Below are 27,311 nucleotides of genomic sequence, written 5' to 3' on the forward strand. Positions count from 1 at the left end.
GCAAAGTGATTCCCCACAAGGCTCAGTTGTAGGAATTCAGATAGGGGAGCTCAGTGTAGATGGGGCTGTCCAGAAAGGCTTAGACTAGACTGAGCCTTGACCAGTAGGTAGGGCAGGAGATATTTGGCACAAGGTGTTCCAGACAGAGACTGGCCGGACCTGAGTGGTGGCTCCACACAGAAGCCTGGGAAATAAGGAGGTGGGGGGCTGATGGTAGAGGCCAGAGATACAGTGATGAGCAAATCAGGCCCAGTACCTGCCCTTTTGGAGGCAGTCACCAGGTTGGTACCCAGAGCAGGGACCTGATGTGCTGACTCCAGGGGCTTTACTTATTTTGTTGCAGGCATCCCTCCCAGGGAGGACTGTGGAGTCAGCATCTGGGCACAGGACAGGGAGGGGGTGAGGTGTTCCTTCCGGGCATCCTCCCACTACCTTTTCCCTTCCAACTTCTGAGGCCTAGTCTAGGTCAATTGAATACAAAGGAGCAAGCAAAGTTCTTGTTTCCTACTTTCAGCCCAGTCATTTCCTTTAAAAAAAAAAAAAAAAGCCTAATTAGCTCTGGCAATCACAGGCCTCCATCAGTTTTCTTATCAGCATGGACTAGAAGAGACCTTAAAGGTCTTCCAGCACAGCCCTCTCAGGACTGAATGCTCTGGAAACCATCACTGTTGGTTGGTTTTAGATCTATTTGCACACCTCTGCTGGAGAAGAGCTCACTCCTTGAGGCAGTTCTGTGGCCTGAGCTCTTCTTGTTAGGACACACACACACACACACACAGAGCTATATGTTCTTATCAGGCTGGCCTCCAGATTTAACTCCTTGAAAGCTGCAAATAAGCCTCATATACACTTACTTATTTAGCAAATGTTTGGCGTGTGTTATTTTGAACAGACATTTTTTTATTAGTAGAAATCAATTTATCTCTTTGTGAAGAACAGCAGTTCAAAGGGAGTACCAAATTATTAGTTTCCCGGGGGCATCTGTCCGATCTGCTTGGTCCTGGACAAGTTAAGTAGAGACTAGAATGTGAAGAGCTTGTATGCAACTAAAATTATTCTGGGATCAGCCTGTTGTTGTTATGTGCTTTCAATTAGATTCCAACTCATAGCGACCCCATGCAACGGAGTAGAACCACCCTCACAGGATTTTATATGCTGTAATCTTTATGGAAGCAGATCACCAGGTCTCTTCTCTCTTACAGATGTTGGATAGGTTCAAACTGCCAAATTTTCAGTTAGCACATGAATGCTTAACTGTTGCACCACCAGGGCACCAGGACCAGCCTAGAAGGAGATATTGAAGGATTTTTAGCTGGGGAGAAGCATGATCAGATTTGTGTTTTAGGAAAAAAAAATAATTTGATAGCAGTTTGGAGATTATGTTGGAAGAAATTTAGACTAGAGGGAAGGAGACTAGGTAGAAGCTTATTGTAATGACTCAAGTAATGGATAGCGAGTCCCTGAATTCATGCAGAGGCAACACAGAAGAAGGGAAAGCTGGCAGAGAATTTAATGACCAAGAGGTGGTGGAGGTGAAGATTCTAGATGGTTTCCACGGTTCAGACTTGGCTGAATGGTGGTATCATTCACTGTGCAAGTCTCTCCCAGAGAAAAGACCTTAAGAGTTATAAGACACCGAAGAGCCGCCATCCCTGAAGGTCTTTGGAAAGATCTTGCCACTGCCTCAGGTCTCCCTGTGGGCTATATGCTTTTGAGACTTCAATCTCTCTGCTTTGTTCTTTTTTCTGGTCTCCAAGAACAAGGCGACCTTGTTTACAATAGCAAAAAGATGGAAGCAACCAAGGTGCCCATCAACGGATGAATGAATAAATAAATTACGGTATATTCACACAGTGGAATGCCATTCATCGATAAAGAGCAATGATGAATCTGTGAAACATTTCCTAACATGGAGGAATCTGGAAGGCATTATGCTGAGTGAAATTAGTCAGTTGCAAAAGGACAAACATTGTGCGAGACTACTATTATAAGAACTCGAGAAATAGTTTAAACAGAGAAGAAAACATTCTTTGATGGTTACAAGAAGGGGAGGGAGAGGGGGACTCACTAATTAGATAGTAGACAAGATCTAATTTAGGTGAAGGGAAACACAACACACAATACAGGAGAGGTCAGCACAACTGGACTAAACTAAAAGCCAAGAAGTTTCCTGAATAAACCAAACACTTCAAAGGCCAGCATAGCAGGGGTGGGGGTCTGGGGACCACAGTTTCAGAGGACAACTAGGTCAATTGGCACAATAAAATCTATTAAGAAAACATTCTGCATCCCATTTTGGAGAGTGGCATTTGGGGTGTTAAACGCTAGCAGCGGCCATCTAAGATGCATCAATTGGTCTGAACCAACATGAAGAAAAGGAGAAAGAAGAACGCCAAAGACACAAGGTAATTATGAGCCCAAGAGTCAGGATAGGCCACATTAATCAGAGACTACATCAGCCTGAGACCAGAAGAACTAGACCGTGCCCAGCTACAACTGATGACTACCATGACAGGTAACACAACAGAGAATCCCTGAAGGAGCAGGAGAGTAGTGAGATGTAGACCTCAAATTCTCGTACAAAGACCAGACTTAATGGTCTGACTGAGACTTGAAAGACCCTGGACTTCATGGTCCCCAGACCTTCTGATAGCACAAGACAGGAACCATTCCCAAAGCCAACTCTTCAGGCAGGGATTGGATTGGACTATAAGATAGAAAATGATACTGGTGAGGCGTGAGCTTCTTGGATCAAGAAGACACGTGAGGCTATGTGGTAAGCTCTTGTCTGGAGGAGAGATGTGAAGGCCAAGGTGGACAGAAGCTGGCTGAATGGACACGGAAATACGGGGTAGAGAGAAGGAGTGTGTTGTCTCATTAGGGGGAGGGCAACTAGGAGTATATAGCAAGGTGTATATAAGGTTTTGTATGAAAGACTGACTTAATTTGTAAACTTTCACTTAAAGCACCATGAAAAAAAAAAAAAAGAACAAGGTGACCACTGCAGGAATTTTCTCAGAGTGAGATTGCTTTTCACTCTGGGTCTAATTAGAAATTACAGACTCTAACTGCATACAGACAACTTGGGAGCCTCTAAACTTCCATCAGCAGGAAAGGGGCCTTCCAGAGAGAAGCAGTCAATACCACTTCCCACATGACCATCTCTGGGCAAGTCAACCGCAAAGGCTGGGGCGTCCATAAAAGGTCTTCCTGGGAGAAGAAAAGTCCCCTCAGAAGTGAGTGACCTGGCTTTTCCACCAACCCCACCTTCTAGTTGAAAATATGGGAATGTTAGAAACACTCAAAGATATTGGGGGGATCCAGAACAGGGGAGTCTGTTCTATACCTAGGAGAACACTTCAAGATTCATGGGAAAGATCTTCAACACGGGGTGGCTGTAGCAGAAAACCAATTGTGACTTGGTGTGTTTAGGCAGAAAGGAGGGCTTGGAATTGTCCACAACCTCTCCTGTCCTGGTTTACCTTGATATGTAGGTGCCACGTGTGGTTTGAATTCTTTCATTTCTAGGTTGGGGTGAAGGCAATGGACTCAGAAGAGACTGCAGGTGCTGGCTACAGAGCTGGCTAGGGGACTGCTGTGTCAAGGAATAAAGGTACCCTTTCATCTGTTGTTGTTTTTAGGTGCCATTGAGTTGGTTCCGACTCATAGCAACCCCATGTATGACAGAACGAAACACTGCCAGGTCCTGCGCCACCCTCACATTCGTTGCTATGTTTGGGCCCCTTGTTGCAGCCACTGTGTCAATCCATCTCATTAAAGGCCTTCCTCTTTTTCGCCAACCATCTACTTTACCAAGTATGATGTCCTTCTCAAGGACTGGTCCCTCCTGATAACATGTCTGTTACTCTATCCTACTATGTGCCAGGTATTGTGCAAAGCCAATACTACTGTCCTCAAATGAAATGAGAAAAGGGCAGTTAATCAAGAAATGCCCTTAAACTAACCACAGGGAACCCTAACCCAACCCTTGGAGGACCTGCCAGGCCCTAGAGAAAGGATGCTTGATGAGGAGCCTTCGTAGGGCCAAGGAGTAGGCCAAGTTCCTCCTGAACCAAGTCACCATAAGAGAAACAAAATCAAGAAATGTGAGCCATCTCACATTGGACTCTGTTAGTCCCAAACTAAAACCATTCTTGAAACCAACTCTTTAGACAAAAATTAGACTGGACCATAAGACATAAAATGATACGTGTGAAGAGTGTGCTTCTTAGCTCAAGTAGATATAAAAAAAAGTAGATACATGAGACTAAATGGGCAGGTCCTGTCCAGAAGCAAGAGGAGAAGGCAGAAAGGGACAGGAGCTGGTTGAATGGACATGGGAAATACAGGGTGGAAAGGAGGAGTGTGCTGTCACATTGTAGGGAGAGCAAATAGGGTCACATAACAATGTGTATATAAATTTTTGTATGAGAAACTAACTTGAACTGTAAACTTTCATTTAAAGCACAATGAAAAAAAAATTTGAAAAACATGAGTTGACTGGAGCAAGGATTGTTGTTATGTGTCGTTAAGAGCCAAGTGAACTCAGTTGCCTTACATGAACACTGTCCTCGGGATTCCACATTTCTGCACAGTGTGTCTGCCCTTCATATTCTGTGTGCCTTTCTTGTGCTTGGAAATGGAATAGCTGCTTCCCTGTCTAGGTAAGAGAAATTTGCCTTCAGCAATAGGGATGTTTTACTAAAGAACATTAGCAAGTGTGAAGTCTGAAGAATTTCATTTGCTCAAAGTAGTGAATGGGAAGCAAATACACAAGTCTATAGGTTAGGGATCCAGAAGACCTCAGATAAAGAAGGGGACCTGATTTGGAGCTCGCACCCCTGAAACATGACTCTGTAGCTAGTGCATTAAGGGTAAATAAAAACCTGCTGCCGTTGAGTCCATTCCAACTCATAGTGGCCCTATAGGACAGAGTAGAGCTGTTCCATAGGGTTTCCAAGGCTGTAAGGTTTATGGAGTAAACTGCCACATCTTTCTCCCTGGAGAGGCTGGTGGGTTCGAACTGCCAACTTTTTGGTTAGCAACTGAGCATTTAACCACTGTGCCACCAGGGCTTCTTTTGCACTAGGGCTGGAGTTAGAAATTTAATTTTGAGAGCTGTTAATTTGAATGAGAACAGGCTCCTGAGTTTCAAGTGAGCCTCCTGTTAAAATGCAATTTATCTTCCCAGCACTTGCAACTCCAGTCTTAACTGGAGAAAATCCCCAAGTATCCTTAAATCAAAAAAAACAAACCCATTGCTGTTGAGTCAATTCTGAATCATAGCAACCCTATAGCAACTGGAATTTCCCTTTCTTCTCCTATCCTCTTCTAAAGCTGGAGACTAGTGTTGCCCGTTTTTCTTTGTCTCCTATGTTGCTTTAGATTCAAGGAGGCCCCTGTGATTCTGGGACCAGGACAAAAGGGGAGAAGCTCAGTGGTACATTCTCACCAGCTCTCCTGTGGTCTGTCGTAGAGGCAGTGGCCCCTGTTCTCTCTCATCTCCCATTTCCTCTTGTGACCCTTGCTGGTGATTAAGAGCCCAAGAAAATCATCTTCTGGTCTTTACCTCCTTCTATATAAAAACAAGCCTCTGGCATGGATGTGTGACAAAAGGTTGTTGCATCAATTACTTTTCCCTAATTTTTTTTTTTTTTTACTATGTGCCAGGTACTGTGCAAAGTGAATACTACTGTCCACACGTGAAGTGAAATGAGGAATAGGGCTGTTTATCATGAAAGACGTGTCCAGGGAGAGAATAAACTGCTGAGCTAACAGTCACTACAGCTCAGTGGCTTATAATGGAGATGTTTTATTCCCGTCTCAGATGGCACGTCTTTCACAAGCTGGAGCTGGGCTCCATGTTGCCTTTACTCCAGCATGCAGGCTGATGGTGCAGCCTTACGCTGGAATACTGCAGGTTTTATAAGCAGGGGAGACAGGGCAACTGCGGGTTGCCTTGTAAAGCTTCTGTTTAGAAGCAGCTTAGGAGGTGATGTCTGCGAAAATGGTGGAGTAAGTAACTCCAAATTTCATTCCTTCATAGAAGCCATGGAAAAAACCGGCAACTCTGTAAATTAACCAAAGGTTTTCAGTATTCTCAGAATGCTTATTAAAAAAAAAAAAAGGCAAACAAACCAAAAAACCTGACTGATCCTTAGAGCAGCGAGATTTGTGGTGTTTTAACTTACCCCAGGCCCATTACCTGCTACCCATGGCTGAGGTTGCCCTGGAAATAACAGCCTGCATACCCCTGCATTCTCAGTACTAAAGACAGCAGGATGAGCTTCATTTGCAAAGAATTGTAATTAATGATCTGTTCTCACCTGCCTGGTGGGTCCCTGGAAGACTGGCTCAAAAGGCTTGTCTCTATTTTGCTTAAACCAGAACTCGCCTAGTGCTAAAGCTGCTCGGGGAGGGTACTTGAAAACATCTACAGGCTAACGGTTTAGGTTGCTGCTGCCTGAGGCAATAGATCAGTTGCCACAAACAACATAGAACCAAAAAGCTTGCGGAAGGTTGGGAAATGAGCCATCCTTAAGGGCCCTGAAAAGCCCCAACATATTCCTGGAAATCTAGAAGGTTACACATGTGCTCAGGGCTGTGCGCATGCTCAGGAAAGACCGGAAAGGCCAAAAACTCTCAGCTCTTCCTGACCTTGAGGCTCTATGGAAACAGAAAGTGGAGGCTAAGATGGGCGTTGAAGGCGTGTCCCAACATGCACTCAGAGCCCCGTGGGAAAGACTGGGAGATGTTCTGGTTCTAGAAGGTTGAAGAAATACCTGACCACTAAGCTGTGTGAGGAAACTCTAGTGGCATAGTGGTTAAGAGCTACGGCTGCTAACCAAAAAGGTCGGCAGTTGAAATCCACCAGGGGCTATTGGGGCAGTTCTACTCTGTCCTATAGGGTCGCTATGAGTAGGAATCGACTCAATGGCCTTTTTTTTTTTTTAAGCTGTGTGACAGCACACTAAAAACCTGAGGTGCTTGACATAACTAAGACGGCTAACACAGGTTTGAATCAGACTCCATCTTGCTCCGAACCTCCACTTCTGCGTTTAGGCTGTGCGTGGAATTTTCTTGTCAAGTTTTAACTACCCGCTTTGAGCAATCAAGGAGGGGGCAAGAATGCGGTTAAAAAGAGGGAGAAGTGTTACCTAAGGAGGGGGTCTTGTGACTACACTTTGAAAGACTGCTTATGCAGATTGTTCTCAGAAATAATGTTAAAATAGATAAGCTGATGTGAATAGTCTTTTTATTGCCCCCTAAACTGTACATAAAAATCCCTCTCTACCTAACCTCTTTTGAGGACTTTGCCCTTAGGCTTTCTGCCACCAGATTCTAACTGCTCTGTTCCTCAATAAAGCTCTATTTCCAGGGTTTGTGCTTTTACATTTCTGGTGTCAGAAGCAGTATTTCGAAGGCACATTGCCTTCCATGACCCTGAGGCATTGAGGACTTGGGCTCTGGTACTGGCTAAGCTGTTTTAGGCTCTCCATTTTCATGAACTCCAATATTTATTGTGAGTTTTGGTGAATCGTAGTGCATAGGACTGTCTCAGTATGGGGTATGCTAAATTCAAGAAAGCAGATGATTTTCCTAGTGGAATTCTGGATGGCCAAGAACTCTATGTAACCCAAGAACTGTGTGTCTAGGTCTTGTTTGTATTTTGTTTGTTTGTTTTGAGCTCCCTAATGATAGTTTGTTAAATCAGTGGCCACCTTAGGGTACTTTAAAAGTGGAGAGGCTAGTATATTTAAGCTCTAAAATAAGAGACTAGCTGTCAAGCCGGCTGAATGAATTAAAGAATGCAACCAGGTTTTGCATGGATATTACAAAGGAATCCAAGAGTCTTCTAAACTGCAAAAATATGTGGGCACAGGTTTGAGCATCTTAAAATCTCCAGGATGCTTGCCACCAACAGAAAGATGCCCATGAGAGGATAAGCTGGGACACGAGACAGGCTAGAGCACTAGGCGGCCATCAGTCTCAAGAAGAGCTCATGCAATGGAGGCACATTGTGAAACAAAACACAGCCCAAGCCATGTGGTACTCCCTGGTAGGACTTTTATTTGACTCTGGGAAAATCAAAGTTTCAACATAATTCTTTACATCTTTGATAAATGAGCCTGGATTTCCCCCCTACTGGGATGCTGGCTGGAAACCCCAGTGGCATAGTGTTTAAGAGCCACGGCTGCTATCCAGGAGGTCGGCAGTCAGAATCTGCTAGGTGCTCCTTGGAAACCCTATGGGGCAGTTCTACACTGTCCTATAGGGGCACTATGAGTTGGTATCAACTCAACAGCAAGAGTTCTTTTTTAATGGGATGTTGGTTTGGGGTTCATGTTCAAAAACACTATAAGCTGAATATACCTGAAGTAATTTGAAATCTCAGTGATCACACTGGAAAAAAAAGAGTTCCCAATTGTGTTGTCCTTCTCAGAGAACTTTTGTTTAATGCCCAGTTTTAGTCAAAAGGTCTGAATAAAATCCCTCCATGTGAGACTCTGGAAAATTAATAAGTTTATCTAGGACTTGTTTTTTCTGAATCAGTCTCATCTAAAAATTGCTGTATACATTTAAAGAAACGGGGTTGTTTGTGTTGTATGGTATTGTATAAGCCTAGTTTTTTTTTTTTTTAATAATTTTTATTGTGCTTTGAGTGAAAGTTTACAAATCAAGTCAGTCTCTCACATATAAGCTTATATACACCTTACTACATACTCCCATTTACTCTCCCCCAATGAGTCAGCCCACTCCCTCCTTCCAGTCTCTCCTCTCGTGACCATTTTGCCAGTTTCTAACCCTCTCTACCCTCCCATCTCCCCTCCAGACAGGAGATGCCAATACAGTCTCAAGTGTCCACCTGATACAAGTAGCTCACTCTTCATTAGCATCTCTCTCCAGCCAATTGTCCAGTCCCTTCCATGTCTGATGAGTAGTCTTCGGGAGTGGTTCCTGTCCTGGTCCAACAGAAGGTTTGGGGACCATGACCGCTGGGATTCTTCTAGTCTCAGTCAGACCATTAAGTCTGGTCTTTTTATGAGAATTCGGGGTCTGCATCCCACTGTTCTGCTCCCTCAGGAGTTCTCTGTTGTGTTCCCCGTCAGGGCAGTCATCGGTTGTGGCTGGGCACCATCTAGTTCTTCTGGTCTCAGGATGATGTAAGTCTCTAATTCATGTGGCCCTTTCTGCCTCGGGCTCATAGTTATCGTGTGACCTTGGTGTTCTTCATTCTCCTTTGAACCAGATGGGTTGAGACCAATTGATGCATCTTAGATGGCCGCTTGTTAGCATTTAAGACCCCAGATGTCACACTTCAAAGTGGGATGCAGAATGTTTTCATAATAGAGTTTATTATGCCAATTGACTTAGAAGTCCCCTTAAGCCATAGTCCCTAAACCTTTCTCTGCTGACCCTCGAAGCATTCAGTTTATCCCAGAAACTTCTTTGCTTTTGGTCCAGTCCAGTTGAGCTGACCTTCCCTGTATTGAGTATTGTCCTTCCCTTCACCTAAAGTAGTTCTTATCTACTAACTAATCAGTAAATAACCCTCTCCCACCCCCCCTCCCTCCCCCCTCTCGTAACCAAAAATGAACGTGTTCTCAGTTTATACTATTTCTCAAGATTTTATAATAGTGGTCTTATACAGTATTTGTCCTTTTGCATCTGACTAATTTCACTCAGCATAATGCCTTCCAGGTTCCTCCATGTTATGAAGTGTTTCACAGATTCGTCACTGTTCTTTATCGATGCGTAGTATTCCATTCTGTGAATGTACCATAATTTAACCATTCATCTATTGATGGACACCTTGGTTGCTTCCAGCTTTTTGCTATTGTAAACAGTGCTGCAATAAACATGGTTGTGCATATATCTGTTCGTGTAAAGGCTCTTATTTCTCTAGGGTATACTCCGAGGAGTGGGATTTCTGGCTTGTATGGTAGTTCTATTTCTAACTTTTTAAGAAAATGCCAGATAGATTTCCAAAGTGGTTGTACCATTTTATATTCCCACCAGCAGTGTATAAGAATTCTAATCTCCCCGCAGCCCCTCCAACATTTATTATTTTGTGTTTTTTTGATTAATGCCAGCCTTGTTGGAGTGAGATGGAATCTCATCGTAGTTTTAATTTGCATTTCTCTGATGGCTAATGATCGAGAGCATTTTCTCATGTGTCTGTTAGCTGCCTGAATATCTTCTTTAGAGAAGTGCGTGTTCATATCCTTTGCCCACTTTTTGATTGGGTTGTTTGTCTTTTTGTGGTTGAGTTTTAACAGAATCATATAGATTTTAGAGATCAGGCACTGGTCAGAGATGTCATAGCTGAAAATTTTTTCCCAATCTGTAGGTGGTCTTTTTACTCTTTTGGTGAAGTCTTTAGATGATCATAGGTGTTTGATTTTTTAGGAGCTCCCAGTTATCTGGTTTCTCTTCGTCATTTTTAGTAATGTTTTGTATTCTGTTTATGCCTTGTATTAGGGCTCCTAACGTCTCTATTTTTTCTTCCATGATCTTTATCGTTTTAGTCTTTATGTTTAGGTCTTTGATCCACTTGGAGTCAGTTTTTGTGCATGGTGTGAGGTATGGGTCCTGTTTCATTTTTTTGCAAATGAATATCCAGCTATGCCAGCACCATTTGTTAAAAAGATTATCTTTTCCCCAATTAACTGACACTGGGCCTTTGTCAAATATCAGCTGCTCATATGTGGATGGATTTATATCTGGGTTCTCAATTCTGTTCCATTGGTCTATGTGCCTGTTGTTGTACCAATACCAGGCTGTTTTGACTGTGCGGCTGTATAATATGTTCTAAAGTCAGGTAGAGTGAGGCCTCCCACTTTCTTCTTCTTTTTCAGTAATGCTTTACTTATCCGGGGCTTCTTTCTCTTCCATATGAAGTTGGTGATTAGTTTCTCCATCACATTAAAAAATGTCATTGGAATTTGGATCGGAAGTGCATTGTATGTATAGATGGCTTTTGGTAGAATAGACATTTTTACTATGTTAAGTCTTCCTATCCATGAGGAAGGTATGTTTTTCCACTTATGTAGGTCCCTTTTAGTTTCTTGCACTAGTACTTCGTAGTTTTCTTTGTATAGGTCTTTTACATCTTTGGTAAGATTTATTCCTAAGTATTTTATCTTCTTGGGGGTAAGCCTAGTTTTTGAGCTGGCCTCACAAATAGGTGAGTTTATGTGATTTTTCTGCCCCCTCCCCTTATTTTTTTTGCTTCTAGTCTAGAGTGTTGTATCTGAGTTGAGGGCCATGGCTGGTGTTTTTCATGGGGTTGTCTAAAATCTCAGTTCTTTTCTCTTTCAAGAAAAAAACCCTACTTCTTGTCCCTGGGCTTTTAGTAGCCACTCTGAGGAACTTTGATATAAATTGGTCTATTTGAAAAGTACACTGAAAAAGGATAGATTGTTTATTTTGATTGGTATAACAAGGGACAAATTATTCCAAATTGCTTCTCTAAAGGATGCTATAAGCATAAAAAACACAGAACTGTGAAAATAATTTCCTATCTCCACATGGTATTTTTAAATCAGATTATAGTATTTCTTCAGAAAATGTACTGATTGGTTTAATGATGAATATATATATCAATTAAACAGTCCTAATATTCCCAGGAAATAATGAAAATATAGTTGTTCTGACAAAGGTTTTTCTGTTTATGTCAACCTTGAAAGCAAAATATTAAAATCAAAACCTCTCTAAGTAACTTATATGAAATGGGTTTTATTGAAGAAAAAGGGGTAATTTTGTGTTAAAGTAAAACTTTTCCAGAATGGAAAAAGGGAGGCATAGGACAAGCCTGGGGGCAGGGGGAGGAAGGCTAGCCAAGAATTGATGGGTTCATTTACAAAATTTCTGAAGATTTTCGATATTTACTGGATAAATGAAAGGTTATGATGAAGAGAAGGCAAAACTGCTTACCAAGAGAATAGTAAAGCATAAAAGGGAAAGAATTTGATTATCATTTGTCTTCCAAATTCCTGGGACAACTTAAATATATATAAATGAATTGGGATGACCAATTCTTGTCTTTGACCATGAGCCAAAAGAGACGGAGGGCAGGGCAGGATCAGACCTCCCTGGCCCCCAGCCTCTGGAGGCATGAAGCTCCAGGAAGTCTTTTGAAGGCCGCTCCCAACTAGGTGAAGGCTGTTTAAGCCAAAAGAAAATAAGAAAAAATGCTGTCTTAGTATATTGTTCTTAGGTGCCATCAAGTCGGTTCAGACTCATAGTGACCCAGTGTACAACAAAATGAAACCATGTTGGGTCCTGAACCATTCTCACAATTGTTGCCATGTTTGAGCCCATTGTTGCAGCCACTGTGTCAATCCATCTCATTGAGGGTCTTCCTCTTTTTCCCCGATCCTCTACTTTACAAAGCATGTTGTCCTTCTCTAGGGACTGGTCCTCCTGATAACAGGTACAAAGTATGCGAGATGAAGTCTCATTATCCTTGCTTCTAAGGAGCATTCTGGCTGTACGTCTTCCAAGACAGATTTGTTTGTTTTTCTGGCAGTCCATGGTATATTCAATATTCTTCTCCAACAACATAATTCAAAGGTGTCAGTTATTCTTCGGTCTTCCTCATTCATTGTCCAGCTTTTGCATGAATATGAGGTGATCGAAAATATCATGGCTTGGGTCAGGCACACCTTAGTCCTTAAAGTGATATCTTTGCTTTTCAACACTTCAAAGACAACTTTTGCAGTAGACTTGACTAATGCAACAGGTCATTTACTTTCCTGATCCTTGCTCTCATGGGTGCTGATTGTGGACCCAATAAACTGCAATCCTTGACAACTTCAATCATTCCTCCTTTTATCATGATGTTGCTTATTGGTCCCGTTGTGAGAATTTTTGTTTTATGCTGAATGAAATGCATTCTAAAGGCTGTGGTCTTTGATCTTCATCAGTAAGTGCTTCAAGTCGTCTTCACTTTCAGTAAGCAAAGTTGTATCATCTGCATATTCCAAGTTGTTAATGAGTCTTCCTCCAATCCTGATGCCCCATTCTTTTTCATATAGTCCAGTTTCTCAGCTTATTTGCTCAGCATACAGATTAAGTATGGTGAAAGGATACAACCCTGATGCACACCTTTTCTGACATTAAACCACGCAGTATTCCCTTGTTCTGTTCTAATGACTGCCTCTTGGTCTATGTGCAGGTTCCCCATGAGCACAATTACGTGGTCAGGAATTTCCATTCTTCGCAATGTTATCCTTAATTTGTTATGATTCACACAGTCAAATGCCTTTTGCACAGCCACGAAAACACAGGTAAACATCTTTTTGGCACTGTCTGCTTTTGGCCAAGATCCATCTGACATCAGCAATGATATCCCTTGTTTCATGTCTTCTTCTGAATCTGGCTTGAGCTTCTGGCAGTTTCCTGTTGATGTACTGCTGCAACTGCTTTTGAATAATCTTCAACAAAATTTTACTTGTGTGTAATATTAATGAAACTGTACGATAATTTCCACATTCTGTTGGATCACTTTTCTTTGGAATGGGTACAAATATGGATCTCTTCCAGTTGGTTAGCCAGGGAGTTGTATTCCAAACTTCTTTGCATAGATGAGAGGACACCTCCAGTGCTGCATCTGTTTGTTGAAACATCTCAATTGGTATTCCATCAATTCTCGGAGAATTGTTTTTTGCCATTCCCTTCAGTGCAGCTTGGGGTTCTTCCTTCAGTACCATTGGTTCTTGATCATATGTTACGTCCTGAAATGGTTGAATGTCGACCAATTTTTCTTTGGTACAGTGACCGTGTGTATTCCTTCCATCTTCTTTTGCTGCTTCCTGAGTTGTTAAACATTTTTGCCATAGAATCCTTCAATATTGCAACTCAAGGCTTGAGAATTTTTCTTCAGTTCCTTCAGCCTGAGAAATACTGAGTGTGCTCTTTCCTTTTGATTTTCTAACTCTGGGCCTTTGCACATTTCATTATAATACTTTACTTTGTCTTCTCAAGCCACCCTTTGAAATCTTCTGTTCAGCTCTTTTACTTCATCATTTCTTTTGTTTGTTTTAGCTACTCTATGTTCAAAGAGCAAGTTTCAGAGTGTTTTCTGACATCCATTTTGGTCTTTTCTTTCTTTCATATCTTTTAAATGACCTTTTGGTTTCATCATGTATGAAATCCTTGATGTCATTCCACAACTTGTCTGGTCTTCAGTCATTAGTGTTCGGTGCCTCAAATCCATCCTTGAGATGGTCTCTAAGTTCCGGTGGGATAGACTCAAGGTCGTATTTTGGCTCTTTATAGGGTCGCTATGAGTCGGAATCGACTCGACGGCACTGGGTTTTTTTTTTTTTTATTAAGACTTGTTCTAACTTTTTTCAGCTTCACCTTGAACTTGCATATGAGCAATTGATGGTCTGTTCTACAGTCAGCCCTGGCCTTGTTCTGACTGTTGATACTGAGCTTTTCCATTGTTTCTTTCCACAGGTGTAGTTGATTTGATTCCTGTGTATTCCATCTGGCAAGGTCCACGTGATAGTTGCCGTTTAAGTTGTTGAAAAAAAGATACTTGCAATGAAGAAGCTGTTGGCCTTATAAAATTCTATCATGTGATCTCTGTTGTTTCTATCACCAAGGCCGTATTTTCCAACTATCGATCCTTCTCCTTTGTTTCCAACTTTAGCATTCCAGTCACCAGTAATTATCAAGTCATCCTGATTCATGTTGAATCAATTTCAGACGGCAGAAGTTGGCAAAATCTTCAATTTCCTCATCTTTGGCATTAGTGATCGGTGCACAAATTTGAATAATAGTCATAGTAACTGGACTTCCCTGTAGGTGTAGGGATATTATCCTAAAGCTGACAGCGTAGATCTTGAAATGTTCTTTTTGGCTGTAAACTTGATGCCATTCCTCTTCAATTTGTCATTCCTGGCATAGTAGACCATATGACTGTCTGATTCAAAATGGTCAATATTAGTCCATTTCAGCTCACTAATGCCTAGGATATAGATCTTTATGTAGTCCATTTCATTTTTGACCATTTCCAATCTCCCTAGATTCATACTTCGTACGTCCCATGTTCCTGTTATTAATGGATGTTTGTAGCTGTTTCTTCTCTTTTTGAGTCATGCTACTTCAGCAAATGAAGGTCCTGAAAGCTTCACTCTATCCACATCATTAAGGTTGACTCTACTTTGAGGAGACAGCTCTTTCCCAGTCTTATTTTGGGTGCCTTCCAACCTGAAGGGCTCATTTTCCAGCATTATACCAGACAATGTTCCACTGCTATTCCTAAGGTTGGTACTGGCCAATTTTTTCAGAAGTAGACTGACAGGTCCTTCTTCCTTGTCTGTCTGAGACTGAAAGCTCCACTGAAACCTGTCCACCAGGGGTGACCCTGCTGGGATTTGAAATACCGGTGGCATAGCTTCCAGCATCACAGCTGCACACAAGCCACCACAGTACAGCAAACTGACCGACACTTGGGATGTCTTACTATAACTATCAGAAATTGGGTGAGTCCCCATATTAAAAGAACTGTAAACAAGTTCTCCCTATTGTAGAGGAGTTCTAAGAAGCTAAAACATAGAAATCACAATGCAACACAACTGAAATAAAATGATTGGTTGCAATGGAGACATTATGATTAAAAACAAACAAAAAAAAGTTGATAAAATCTAAGGTTGGATTGAAAAAAAAGAAAGCAGATGGTAAAGGTTTGAATGAAAATATAACTATTTAAACAAACTTTATTTCAAAAGTAATTTTTTGTGGCATATAGGCTTAAAATAATTTCCAAGAACTTTAGGTAACTTACTGATATTCAATTAATAGTTATGCATTATATTTAAGTATATATACTCTTGCTTCTTATGCCACAGAGGAAGGCTATTATTTATGTTTCCGCCTGCAAATGAGTTGTGTTCATTTTTGCCATTTTTAAAGGGTTGTACTATGATATGCAACAAAGACAATGTTTAAAATGTTTATTAAAAGGGAACTTATTTGGTATGTGTCATGGATTGAATTGCATCCCCCAAAAATATGTGTCAACTTGGTCAGGCCACGATTCCCAGTATTATGTGGTTGCCCTCCGTTTTATGATTGACGTAATTTTCCTATGTGCTCTAAATCCTAATCTCTGCCTGTGGTTAATGAAGCAATATTAAATTATGTTACTCAGGTCACACCCCTGATCCAATGTAAAGGGAGTTTCCCTGGGGTGTGGCCTGTATTACCTTTTATCTTACAAGAGATAAAAGAAAGGAAGCAGAGAGTTGGGGACCTCATACCACCAAGAAAGCAGCACCAGAAGCAGAGCATATCCTTTGGACCTGAGGTTCCTGTGTGAAGAAGCTCCTAGACCAAGGGAAGATCGATGACAAGGATCATCCTCCAGAGCCGAAAGAGACAGAAAGCCTTTCCCTGGAGTTGGCACCCTGAATTCTGGACTTCTACCCTCTTAGACTGTGAGAGAATAAATTTCTGTTTGTTAAAGCCATCCACTTGTTGTGTTTGTTACAGAGGCACTAGGCAACTAAGACAATATGTTCAATGTTTTTATCTCTTTTGGCTAAAGTTTGATGAGTTAATTTATGAGATTTTTAAGAGCTTGAGTGTCAAATAGCATATAAAGGATTGGGGTTCTTGCTGTTTAAATAACAAAATTTTCTTTAATTACTGAGTTGAAGAGTTAATTTATTCTTTGTATAATCTGTCTCAGAGGCAAGGGTTTGACATCTCATTAGAATGAATCCCTGAGGCAAAAATCAAGCTGCATGGCTTTGAAACAAAGCTCAAAATTTTACTTTTAAGATTTTGGGTTAAATAACAAGTATTGTTTCTCCATGACCTATGATAAGCTCCTGACAACTTTGAAACTTCATGGAAAGCCACAAAAGATTTCTGTTTATAAAAAGTAAAGTGCAAAAAAAAGTTTTATTTAATATGTTATGAGTTACATGAAACATTATCAAATCAGAAAAAGTACCTAATTTTCTTTGAGTTAAAATTTATGTGTCAGTAATGTTTGTGTGATATTAAACAAGTACAAAATATTATGTCATAATTTTATTATTTCAACTGCTAACTTGGCTGCAACTTTGTTTCCTTTGAATCTAGCAACATTAAAGCAAATAGTTTTAACTGTGGAATTCACACCATTTACCCATGGAGTTTTTGCTACTCTTCAAAGTTTTAGTGGCTTGATAATCTTGGTATATCCTTGATATATCCTGACTAGTATTATATCTCAAGATCATTATGTGTTATATTTGAAGTTCTTTGAAAATAAACTTAATCATTATGTTTAGAAATATGTCTAATGTTTCTTTTTAATTGGTTTGCATTACTTTTTGTAGTTAATTTCCATCAGGTCTTTCACTTTTAAGAATTATTATTATTATAAGTTTACCAAGTACATTTTTAAGTTGTCATCTACAGGTAAGTATTACTTTGTTGGTTGACTTGAGAACACTTGACCAAAATATTTCAACAAAAATGGACTATTTTCAGGCTTATAAAGAGGACTACAATATTTTGAACATGAATATTACTGGACCAAACCAAGATTTCCAAAACTTTTACACAGAAATGGATGGGGTTTTCAGATTGCTGCTGAACCAGAATTTCATGGAACCAAAATTAACCTCATAGGGGTGAGTAAACTAAAAGAATTACTCCAAGTTTTATATGAAAATACTGATGTTCAATGTTCTATTTCCTAGATATAGGAAACAATTTTTATTTTTCCTTCCATTTTTAATGTAAGAAAAAACTGTTTTAGTAACTAATAATACTATGCTGGCTACAGGATACCCTATAGTAAGGTTTTTTTCTCATCTCCTGATTCTTGCTATTCAACAAGCCCAAATGGCACATCTTGGTTATGTGGCTCTAACCTTTGGCCTTGGCTCCCACCTGGATGAATTAGCAGATGTACTATGGGAATGAGCTGGATCCAAGGTCAAAATTAACTGACTTATCTGTCCCCCTTTTAAGAGTTCATTAGTGTAGATCTATATTTCAATGGTATAGTCATTTGGTTTTTATCTCTGTACCTCAAATAGGATTAGAAGATGTTATGGCTCATGTCAAAGTTCTAAGTATGTTCACAGTGTTTTAAATGATTCCACCCATGGACTCCATGAAATGAATACTGAAATGACAATGAGAGAAGTAATTCTTCAGAACCAAATGGTCCTCGGCATCCTTACTACTGCACAAAGAGGCACCTGTGATGGTTAAAGTTATATGTCAACTTGGCTAGGCCATGATTGTCAGTGGTTTAGCAGATATTATGTAATCATCCTCCATTTTGTGATCTGATGACATGAGTCATCAGCCTTCCATCTGACCTGCCAATTTTGGGTTACTTTTCCTTATATTGCTCACACTGATGCTAAGATTGCACAGCCCAAATTACTAAAATATTGCCAATCTTTAATCAAATACTTAATATATATATATATATATATACATATCTTTTACAGGTTAAAGAAGCCTCTGGTGACCAAAAGCCAGAGCCTCAAAGCCTGCCCAATATTGATCCAGGAGAGTATGTACATGGGAAGAGGCGTTAACTGAAAGACTCCTTGGAGCCCTGTTAGAAGGGACTATACCTGGTCCTCCTCACCAAACTGTGTGCTGCCAAACTAAGAGTCAAACCTTGGATCCATTTGTCACAATTAAAGAAAGCCAAGACACCTCTGTGGATTAGCAGGCCCTCTGGAGAACTAAAGATTACCTTGAGATGCTCTCAGGGCCAGAAGCAGGTAACATCTGAGGTAGACAGCTAGCCCCAATATCATAGAATACAACCTCATGCATGTTGAATTTTGTGGACTTTGCCTAACAATTGTCACTATTTTAATTCTGCTAGCTTTGTCATATGACTGTGGTTTAATCTCCTGGTAAGACTTGTATGACATGAAATTTTGTTTAAGCTTTGTTCTTCTCTTCATAGTAATTCCATTTGAGGTTTGGAAAAAAATGCTTTTGTTAAGTTGCCCTGATCAGTAGCAAGTGTCAGTGATTTGAATGAATGTTGGATCTGTCACCCCAATCCATGCGGACATAAAAACTCAGATCCACTAGTGTCTCCAATATCACATTAGTCTTATGCCTTAAACTGTTATTAATCTTAATGTTACCTTTAAAAAACCATATATGTCAGACTTTGACATCTCCCTGGATTATTGGCTCAACCTCAGGTACTGTGTTTCAATTTAGCCCATGTCGTAAGCTGGATACTGAATTGCTTTAGATACAGAAATTTACCTAGTCTCTATTGCAGTTTTAGCAGATTACTACAGTATTTCCAAACTAATAACCCCACGCAAATTGCTGATTCCCCTAAGTATTTCAATACCTTGTCCCTGAGTATGACTCAATTGCCATATTGTCAAGATGGAAGCCAGACAGATCCTAATAATCTGTCCCTTCTTTGTACTAAACTCTGGAGCCCAGTGAGATTAGGACAATTACCCATTTGTGACAATTCTCTTGTTGAAAGTTGGTTTGAGGTTAATAGAACTATTTCCAATTACAGCACTATGAGAGAGCCTAACCCTAGTGACTAGTCCTATGCTTAGGCGGTTGGAGAATGCAGGGTCAATATAAGTTAGGGCTTTTAGGAGTTCCACCGAATACTCATTCTTATAATGAAAGTATGCATTGGACCAGTGATTTGAAAATTCCCAGTAAGAACTGAAGGGACGATATGTCATCCTCTAATCCAATAGCTGACAAGCCTGAAATGGGTTGAGTATTCCTTCGGGCACTCCTGCCTACTTATGGTATTCCCCAACTTGAGAAACCCATTCATAACCTATCCACTACAATGGCTCAAATTGCTGATGATGTTGCAGACAGAATGGTTGTTCAACAGATCTTTAGAATCCATTGTTAAAGTTGTATTAGATGATAGGTTAGTTCTAGATTTCCTCTTAGCTCAGCAAGGTGAAGTTTGTGTTATTGACAATACTTCCTGTTATGCCTGGATTAACAATACAGGAGAAGTACAAGATATCTGAAAAATTTGCCAACAGGTTACATACATACATTCAATACCTCTTATGCTTGATTCTCCTTTCCTAGATATCTTTAGCTGGTTACTGACTGGTATAGGTTCTTGGCTGTATTACATATTACAAACTGGCCTAATCATTTTAATTACAGTAATCATTATTATAGGAATAATCAAATGCTTTATGAAATTTCTGTTCAATGCTTGGAACCAGTCCACCACTTTGCTGTGCAGAGGACTATGTATCTTGAATCTTTAGAGAAGACTACTTTCACACCTTGAGTTAGCCCTTCAGTTAAGTTGTTCCTCCTAATGTGGCTCTACACTAACCTTGCCTTGCAGATCACAGCAGAGTATCTGAACTATGGCATGGTGAAGAAATGGGGAATGATTTTAATCTATGAACAAAAACCACTCTGAACAATGACCATGGAGAAGGAAACACTCTTACAATAGTGATCAAAGAATCTCCATTGAGATTCATGATCAAAAGGGGGTAATGTGTGAGTGCCCCCTAAAAATCTGAGGTGCTTGGCATGACTAAGATGGCTGACTCAGGTTTGAATCATGCTCCATTTTGCTCCTAACCTCCACTTCTGCTTTTAGACTGTGCATGGAATTTTCCATTCTTGTAGTTTTAACTACCCCCCTTGGGCAATCAAGGAAGGAGCAAGAATGTGGTTAAACATACGGCAAAATGTTACCTAGGCAGAGGGTCTTGTGACTCTATTTTGAAAGACTGCTTGCACAGACTGTTCTCAGATAAGTTGATGTAAAGAAAGATTTTTTTTGTTCCTCTACACTGTATATAAAAATCACTCTCTACCTAACCCTTTGGAACACTTCACACTTATGCTTTGTGCCGACTAGTCTGAACCACTCTATTCCTCAATAAAGCTCTACTGTTCTCTATTTGGAAACCCTGGTAGCGTAGTGGTTAAGTGCTACAGCTGCTAACCAAGAGGTCGGCAGTTCAAATCTGCCAGGCACTCCTTGGAAACTCTATGGGGCAGTTCTACTCTGTTCTATAGGGTCGCTATGAGTTGGAATCGACTCGATGGCAGTGGGTGGTGGGTGTTCTCTATTTACAGAGTCCAGGCATAACTCTGCACTTTGACAAAGCTAAAGGAACAGAGACTTCAGGGACCACACATGACAAAGAGTATAGACTTTACAGAATTAGTTGAGAAAAACACACTAAATAAATATCAACTACAAAAAAAGAGCCAAAACAAATCCCAGGGATAGGAAAGAATCTGATTTCCACAGCTGCCAAATTATAATATTAAAAATGTCCAATTTTGTTTTCAACAGAAATTACAAGGCATGCAAAGAAAGCACATGGCCCTTACACAGGAAAAAAATCAATAGAAATCATGCCCAAAGAAGTGCAGGCATTGGTGTTTCTAGACAAAGACTTTAAATCAGCTAATGGAAACCCTGGTGGCATAGTGGTTAAGAGCTACAGCTGCTAACCAAAAGGTTGGCAGTTCTAATCCACCAGACGCTCCTTGGAAACCCTATTGGGCGGTTCTACTCTGTCCTATAGGCTCACTATGAGTCGGAATCAACTCAATGGCAACTTTTTTTTTTTTTAATGTTTAATGAGGTAAAGGAAGAATTAAAGTATGAAAATGGTGTCTCAATAAATTGAGAATATTAATCCCTCTTGCTGTCAAGTTGAACCTGATTCATAGCAGCCCTATAGGACAGAGTAAAACTGCCCTATACTGTTTCCAAGGCTGTAATCTTTACGGAATTAGAGTGCCACATCTCTCTCCTGTGGAGAGGGTGGTGGGTTCGAATCACAGACCTTTTGTTTAGCAGCCTAGTACTTAACCACTGCCACCAGGGCTCTGAGAATATTAATAAAGAGAAATTATATATACACCAAATAAAATTCTGGAGTTGGATAGTACGTCAACAAATGGGATATTCACTAGACTGACTCAACAGATTTAAGCAGGCACCAGAAGGAATCAGCAAATGTGAAGGTAGGTCATTTGAGATTATTCTGAGGAACAGAAAGAAAAAAAAAAAAAGAACACAGCCTCAGAGACCTGTGGGACACACATGCATTAACAGAAGTCTCAGAAAGAAAAAAGAAGCAGGCCAAAAGAGAACTTGAAGATACAATAACTGAAAACTACCCAAACTTGAGGAAAAACATTTATCTATACATAATCTATACATCCAAGAAACTTAAACTACAAGAAGTGGCACAGGCCACATCTCCCCATTTTTTGTTGGACAAAGCATGAGTTTACCATGGTGAGATATACATACTTCTCCTGCAGAGGGCAGAGAATTACATTAAACGGTAATACAATCCACCACAGAATTCTTCACCCGAGATGTATACACGGCTAGTCTTCCTGCCTCTCCAGAGCATTGTTATTATCTATCCCTAAGCCCCCTCCATTCCACCTGTCACTCTTCCTATGCTGGGGGCTCTATTCTAGGCAAGGACATGACTGTCAGGGGCTTGAAGCTTCTTTCAGTGTCTGGGCTTGTTGGAAAGGGAGAATTCCTGGTCCTATTAGAGTGAGGTTAAGCTATCACGGTGGTTGTTATATTACCGAAATCCCAGAATATGAGATTTCTTAATATGACTTCCAATATACTATGTGCAACAATTCAGTGGCATCATAAGTTACTTAGGCTTCTGTGGGCTACCTGTGAACCTCTCCACCTACATGCAGCTCCTTCAGTGAGCAAATGACTCCTGAGTTCCAGTCAACTGGAACAAAGACGATTTAACACACATATGGAAAAAGCAAGTCGTTAGGAGACATTAATAGTATCTTTAACATATATTTGGAAAAGCAGTTTAAAAAAACACTTGAAAATACAAGATAACAGTTACTTATATAAGTTTTAACCTTATATTGCTTGGCCATTTTTACATATAAATTATTGCTTACTAGCTTCGATAAATACACAACACAGTCATATATACAGAGGCAGGAAGCGTGAAATATGAGAAGGAAAACACTGTTAATGGCAATTCTGGTAATTCGACAAGTGTTTCATATTTACCAGCTCTTCTAATGATGGAAAACTACTAAGTGTAGTCCCTGAGAAGTTAGGTAGACACCCTGATTTCGGGCTTTCTATCTTCTAATTGTAAATGCAAGCTGGCAATGTCACAGCAGTCCTAATTAATGATACATTTAAAAGGCAAGGTTCCTTGCTTCAGGTCATTGATTTCATCCCAGTATTTAATAACAGCGTAATATGAATACAATAAATAGGCTATGCAAATAAATATTACTCTGCTAAAAAATGTTTAGTATATACAGCTTTGCTTTATACAGTAATACATTTTCATCTAACTTTTTGGCAATTTTTTAAAAAACTCTTCCCCCCTTACCAGTTTTAAGAACAACTGGCCCACTCACTAATAGCAGGCTGAAATTTTAAGGACATGTTTTTGAAGCATTCCAAAGCAACTGCATGTTGGACAACTAGAGTAGAACTGATCGCCCCAATTTTAAACATTTTGCCTGGTTTCTGAGAAGTTTGGATTGGTTGCACCATTTAGGAACACTTGAATTGAGATGCGTAGTGTGCGTGGTGGCTGTAACTGTGGAGCTGAGGATCAGGGCAATAGGAAAAGCCTGGCTCCAGGGATCAGAAAAAGTCACCCTCACTCTCTCCGCATACAACCCTCTCCCCACCTTCAGAGGTGCATCCATATTAGTGCAACATCTTCTCCCCACTAAACCAGGGGTGTGGTTTTTACTTTACCCTTATGCTTCCAGAGTCAAAGTATGCTCCACCCTACTTAATTGTGGATAGGGGCTCGGAAAAGGGAGTTAATCTAAACATAATTAATGATATCAGAATAAAGTGAATCCAGGTCATATTTATCACTACAACTATTTGGCAATTATACAGATTATAACAAAGAGTGAGTTTAAAACACTGTAGTCTTTGGATCATCTGCAAACATGCAAGTAAAAAAAAATCTGAGAAGGTTGCTATTCTGTCTACGGGAACCTAAGTTTTGTCGTCCTGTGCTAACGTCTAAGCAGGGCTGTTTGGCTGGAATGTTGATGAACCCAGAGACCAGCAGGTCTGTCCAAGTTGTGCTGTGACAAAAAGAACCCACTTAGAAGTGCCTGTGCTTCATTCACTGAAGTGGGCAGACCACACAAGACTTTCAGAGTTAAGGGAGATTTTCTGTGTTCTTTATGTCTAACAATAAGCTTAGACATTTTAAGCCCACCCTTCTGGCCATAGCAAGAACCTGTCCTAAAGAGGTCTTGGCAAATATCTGCAGAGGGAATAGGCCCAATCTCCAATAGTTGGGAGCCCTCTGAGTTCTATGGTAGATGCTCACTGTACAGCAGCTCCAATTTGTTAGAAAGAGCTTCATGTTGAACTCGATCTGATCTCCCACAATTTTGCTTTGAATTCTTTAATTCCAGGTTTAAGTTTTCTCAAAGCTTCTGAGGGGCCCTGCCTGGGAAATCTCTGGAGGCAGTTACATTTCAGAAAGATTTGAGGATTCTGACATCCAGAAGACGGAGAGAAAAAAGCAAATCTAAAGATAATGCCCCCTTTCCTTTGCTGTCCATGGCTGAAGGAGGTAGACAGGCACCATCTTCTCCCCAGCCTGTTCACACCTACGCATGCAGAGTACCCTGAATACACCATATAAAATGTGTTTAAATGCAATGTGTGTGTGGCTTCACTTGGCCAAGGGTATGTATTTGAACTGGGACCTCTGTAGCAGGCACTGTGCTGAAATGCTTCTCCACTGAAAATGAGTTCTCTAGAGGAAATGTTCTGGTTGGAGCAATGCAGATCTAATTTGAAAAATAATTTAAACTGTATAACAGAGAGACAATGTTGACATGGCCTTATATGACTACACTGGCCAAACCCTACTTTCTAGCACAAAGAAAGAGCACCTACCTGTACTGTAAGAGCGTGCTATCCTGGGTAATCACCAAAGAGAGAGCTTTTTGAGTTAGATCACCTCGAGGGGAGTTTGTTTTCTGTGGTTCTGATGACTCTATTCTCCTCCAATGGGTCTCATTCTGTTACTGCGGACTGAACCAGCCCTGCTTTTCCATAAAACCCTATAAATTTTCAGGACTGAAGTTTTACATATTGGGTCAGTTTGCATGTCTTTTAAAGTCCTACCCAAAATTGCCTCCTCATGGGTTCTCTGACAATATCTCAAGCTTGGTGTGGTTCCTGAGCCCCAGTAACAGCACTACTATAAAGGTGTTAGGATGCACTGGGCACACCTCAGTCATCAGGATGAATGAGGCGGTGATGAGACAAAAAGGAAACGGTTCTGCGTGGGTGTCGAGGAGATGAAGAGGCACGAGCGGTGAGCAGCTCACCAAGATCCACACGTGTGGGAAACGAGCAGGCCTAGTGCAAGAAGCAGGGCCCTTGTATTTCAGCAAAGTGACAAGTATAAGCTGGCAGGTGTATACTTCACTGTTTTATCCCACAGGACTTTTTGATCATTTGAAGGCTGAGGAAGATCCTCTAACCAGTATTAGAGAATAGAAAGTGGTCTTATTTATTATTGGAGCCCCAACCTACTAAAAAGGGAATAAAAAAAGACAACCTTGAGACCTTGAACAAAAACAAGATGAATTACAGGGAGGTTTCCTAATTTGGTTGGAGGTGGACTACGGTACTTCTGAGTCTCCAACGTAAATCTGACATTTGAATGGTCCGGGGCTCCTTTCATTTGCGGAAGGGCTGGTAGTCACCATTATGTTGCCTTGCTCTTTTCTAGGGAGTGCTAAGTGCTTCGCACATTAGGTCTCTCTTAACCTGCCTGTTATCATTCCATACAGTGGGCCAGGGACCTGCCTGAGGTATGCAAAACATCATCAGGCATAGGAATGCAGACCTTTGTGACTCTGTTACCTCAAAAGACATTTACCGAGTGCTTACTATGTGTCAGGTGCTGTGCTTTTTCCAAAATTATATTGTACCCAATACGAGATCAGAGTCTGCTTACAAATGTGAAGAAAACTCCCAGAAATTAAACAATATGAGTCAATTTCTTAATGATCACTAGTTTTCCTTATTGGCAAAGCAACTTAGTCTAACTTGCCTATAGTTGCAGATCAGTTGTGCAGAAACTAATTTTACTTGCAAGCATACATCGATAAGTGATTGTGGATGCAGAGAAATGCATGCCTTGACATATCTCATCTGGAAGTCAACATGGATGCCAGCTGCTGGTCCACACTAACTCCCTAGACACAGTGGCTTTTGGTGATGTCACTGTTTGTAACAACGGAGACCTCGTTTCTCCCTGGGAATCCAGAGATGCCATCACTGTCTTGAGGTGTTCCAGAGGACTATTTCTTTGACAGCCTATACACAGTAACCTACTGCCAGGCAAAGTAACGCTCCTCCCTGCTCCAAGCATGTTCTTACTGAAATGTTTGGTCATTGTGTGACAAGACATGTTGTCTTGGCACGGGTACATCTTACAAACTGAAAACTGGATTGGATCAACAATGTTATCACAAGAAGCCAGATGTCTCCATCTCAAGAATGCTGCTAATTCTTTCTGCCTTCTCGCTGCTAGGGTAGTGTGGAGAGGCCTCTCCCATCTCTGCTGGCTGACGTCACCTCCTGAACACGCCTGAGTTGGCTTCCTGTGTCAGTCTTGTGATATGCTGATAAAACTCAGCAACTTCTCTTCTCACAGGAAAGCAACGTGCTTGGCAGAGGCATTCCCGTAGCTCAAAGTGCTGCAGTTACAGGGGAGGTGAGGCGGTGAGGCTCATGCCCGAGGTTCGATCCTGTGTGAGAGCTCAAACAGGGCCTGCTGGCTGTCAATGACATACAGATGATTAACGTAGGATTTTAGCTCTTGATGCTCTTTTGGAGACACATCACCTCCTAATATTTGGAGGAAAGAAAGACAATCAATATCACGAGAGCAATGATGACATTTCTAAATGCCAGTAAAACCTCACATTAGAAGTAAAGCTATAAGGTCAGAATCCCAGAACAGATATCTTAGTTCCACAGTAGCAATGCTTTCTCAGCTCAGACTGGATTCCTTCAGCCAGTTAATTAGATGGCAGGGATATTTGTTTTGCAAACAGTTATAAAGCATTTATTACTACTTAGCATTATGCAACATTTAGTAATTATGCTTTTATCCTACTCTACAGACCAGGAAACTGAGCACAGTCACACAGCAAGTAAGTGGCAGAGCTAGGATTCGAACCCAGACCATCTGGCTCCCAAGTCCACAGTCTCAGCTCCCATGCTCTGCAGTCTTTCATAGCAACTGCCCGTTTAAAGG

General features: G+C 40.8%; 1 protein-coding gene and 1 long non-coding RNA gene across 3 annotated transcripts in view; one reads left to right on the forward strand and one right to left on the reverse strand.

Annotated features, from left to right (window-relative positions):
* Nucleotides 1-16,226: 16,226 nt before the first annotated feature.
* LOC111749715 (uncharacterized) lies at nt 16,227-22,060 on the forward strand. The gene is made up of 3 exons (XR_002784911.2): nt 16,227-16,451; nt 17,497-17,639; nt 18,474-22,060. It is a non-coding gene; the product is annotated as an uncharacterized LOC111749715 (long non-coding RNA).
* Nucleotides 22,023-27,311, reverse strand: part of RAPGEF5 (Rap guanine nucleotide exchange factor 5) — a 274,113-nt gene continuing 268,824 nt past the window's right edge. The window contains exon 26 of one of the 2 annotated variants that reach the window (XM_064290063.1): nt 22,023-26,899. In XM_064290063.1, the coding sequence (XP_064146133.1) occupies nt 26,781-26,899 (119 nt within the window). In that variant the 3' untranslated portion in view covers nt 22,023-26,780. The remainder of the gene's footprint in view (nt 26,900-27,311) is intronic. The other variant, XM_064290064.1, reaches the window with a different exon arrangement.

The sequence above is a fragment of the Loxodonta africana genome, chromosome 8, assembly GCF_030014295.1.
Source record: "Loxodonta africana isolate mLoxAfr1 chromosome 8, mLoxAfr1.hap2, whole genome shotgun sequence".
Taxonomy (NCBI): domain Eukaryota; kingdom Metazoa; phylum Chordata; class Mammalia; order Proboscidea; family Elephantidae; genus Loxodonta; species Loxodonta africana.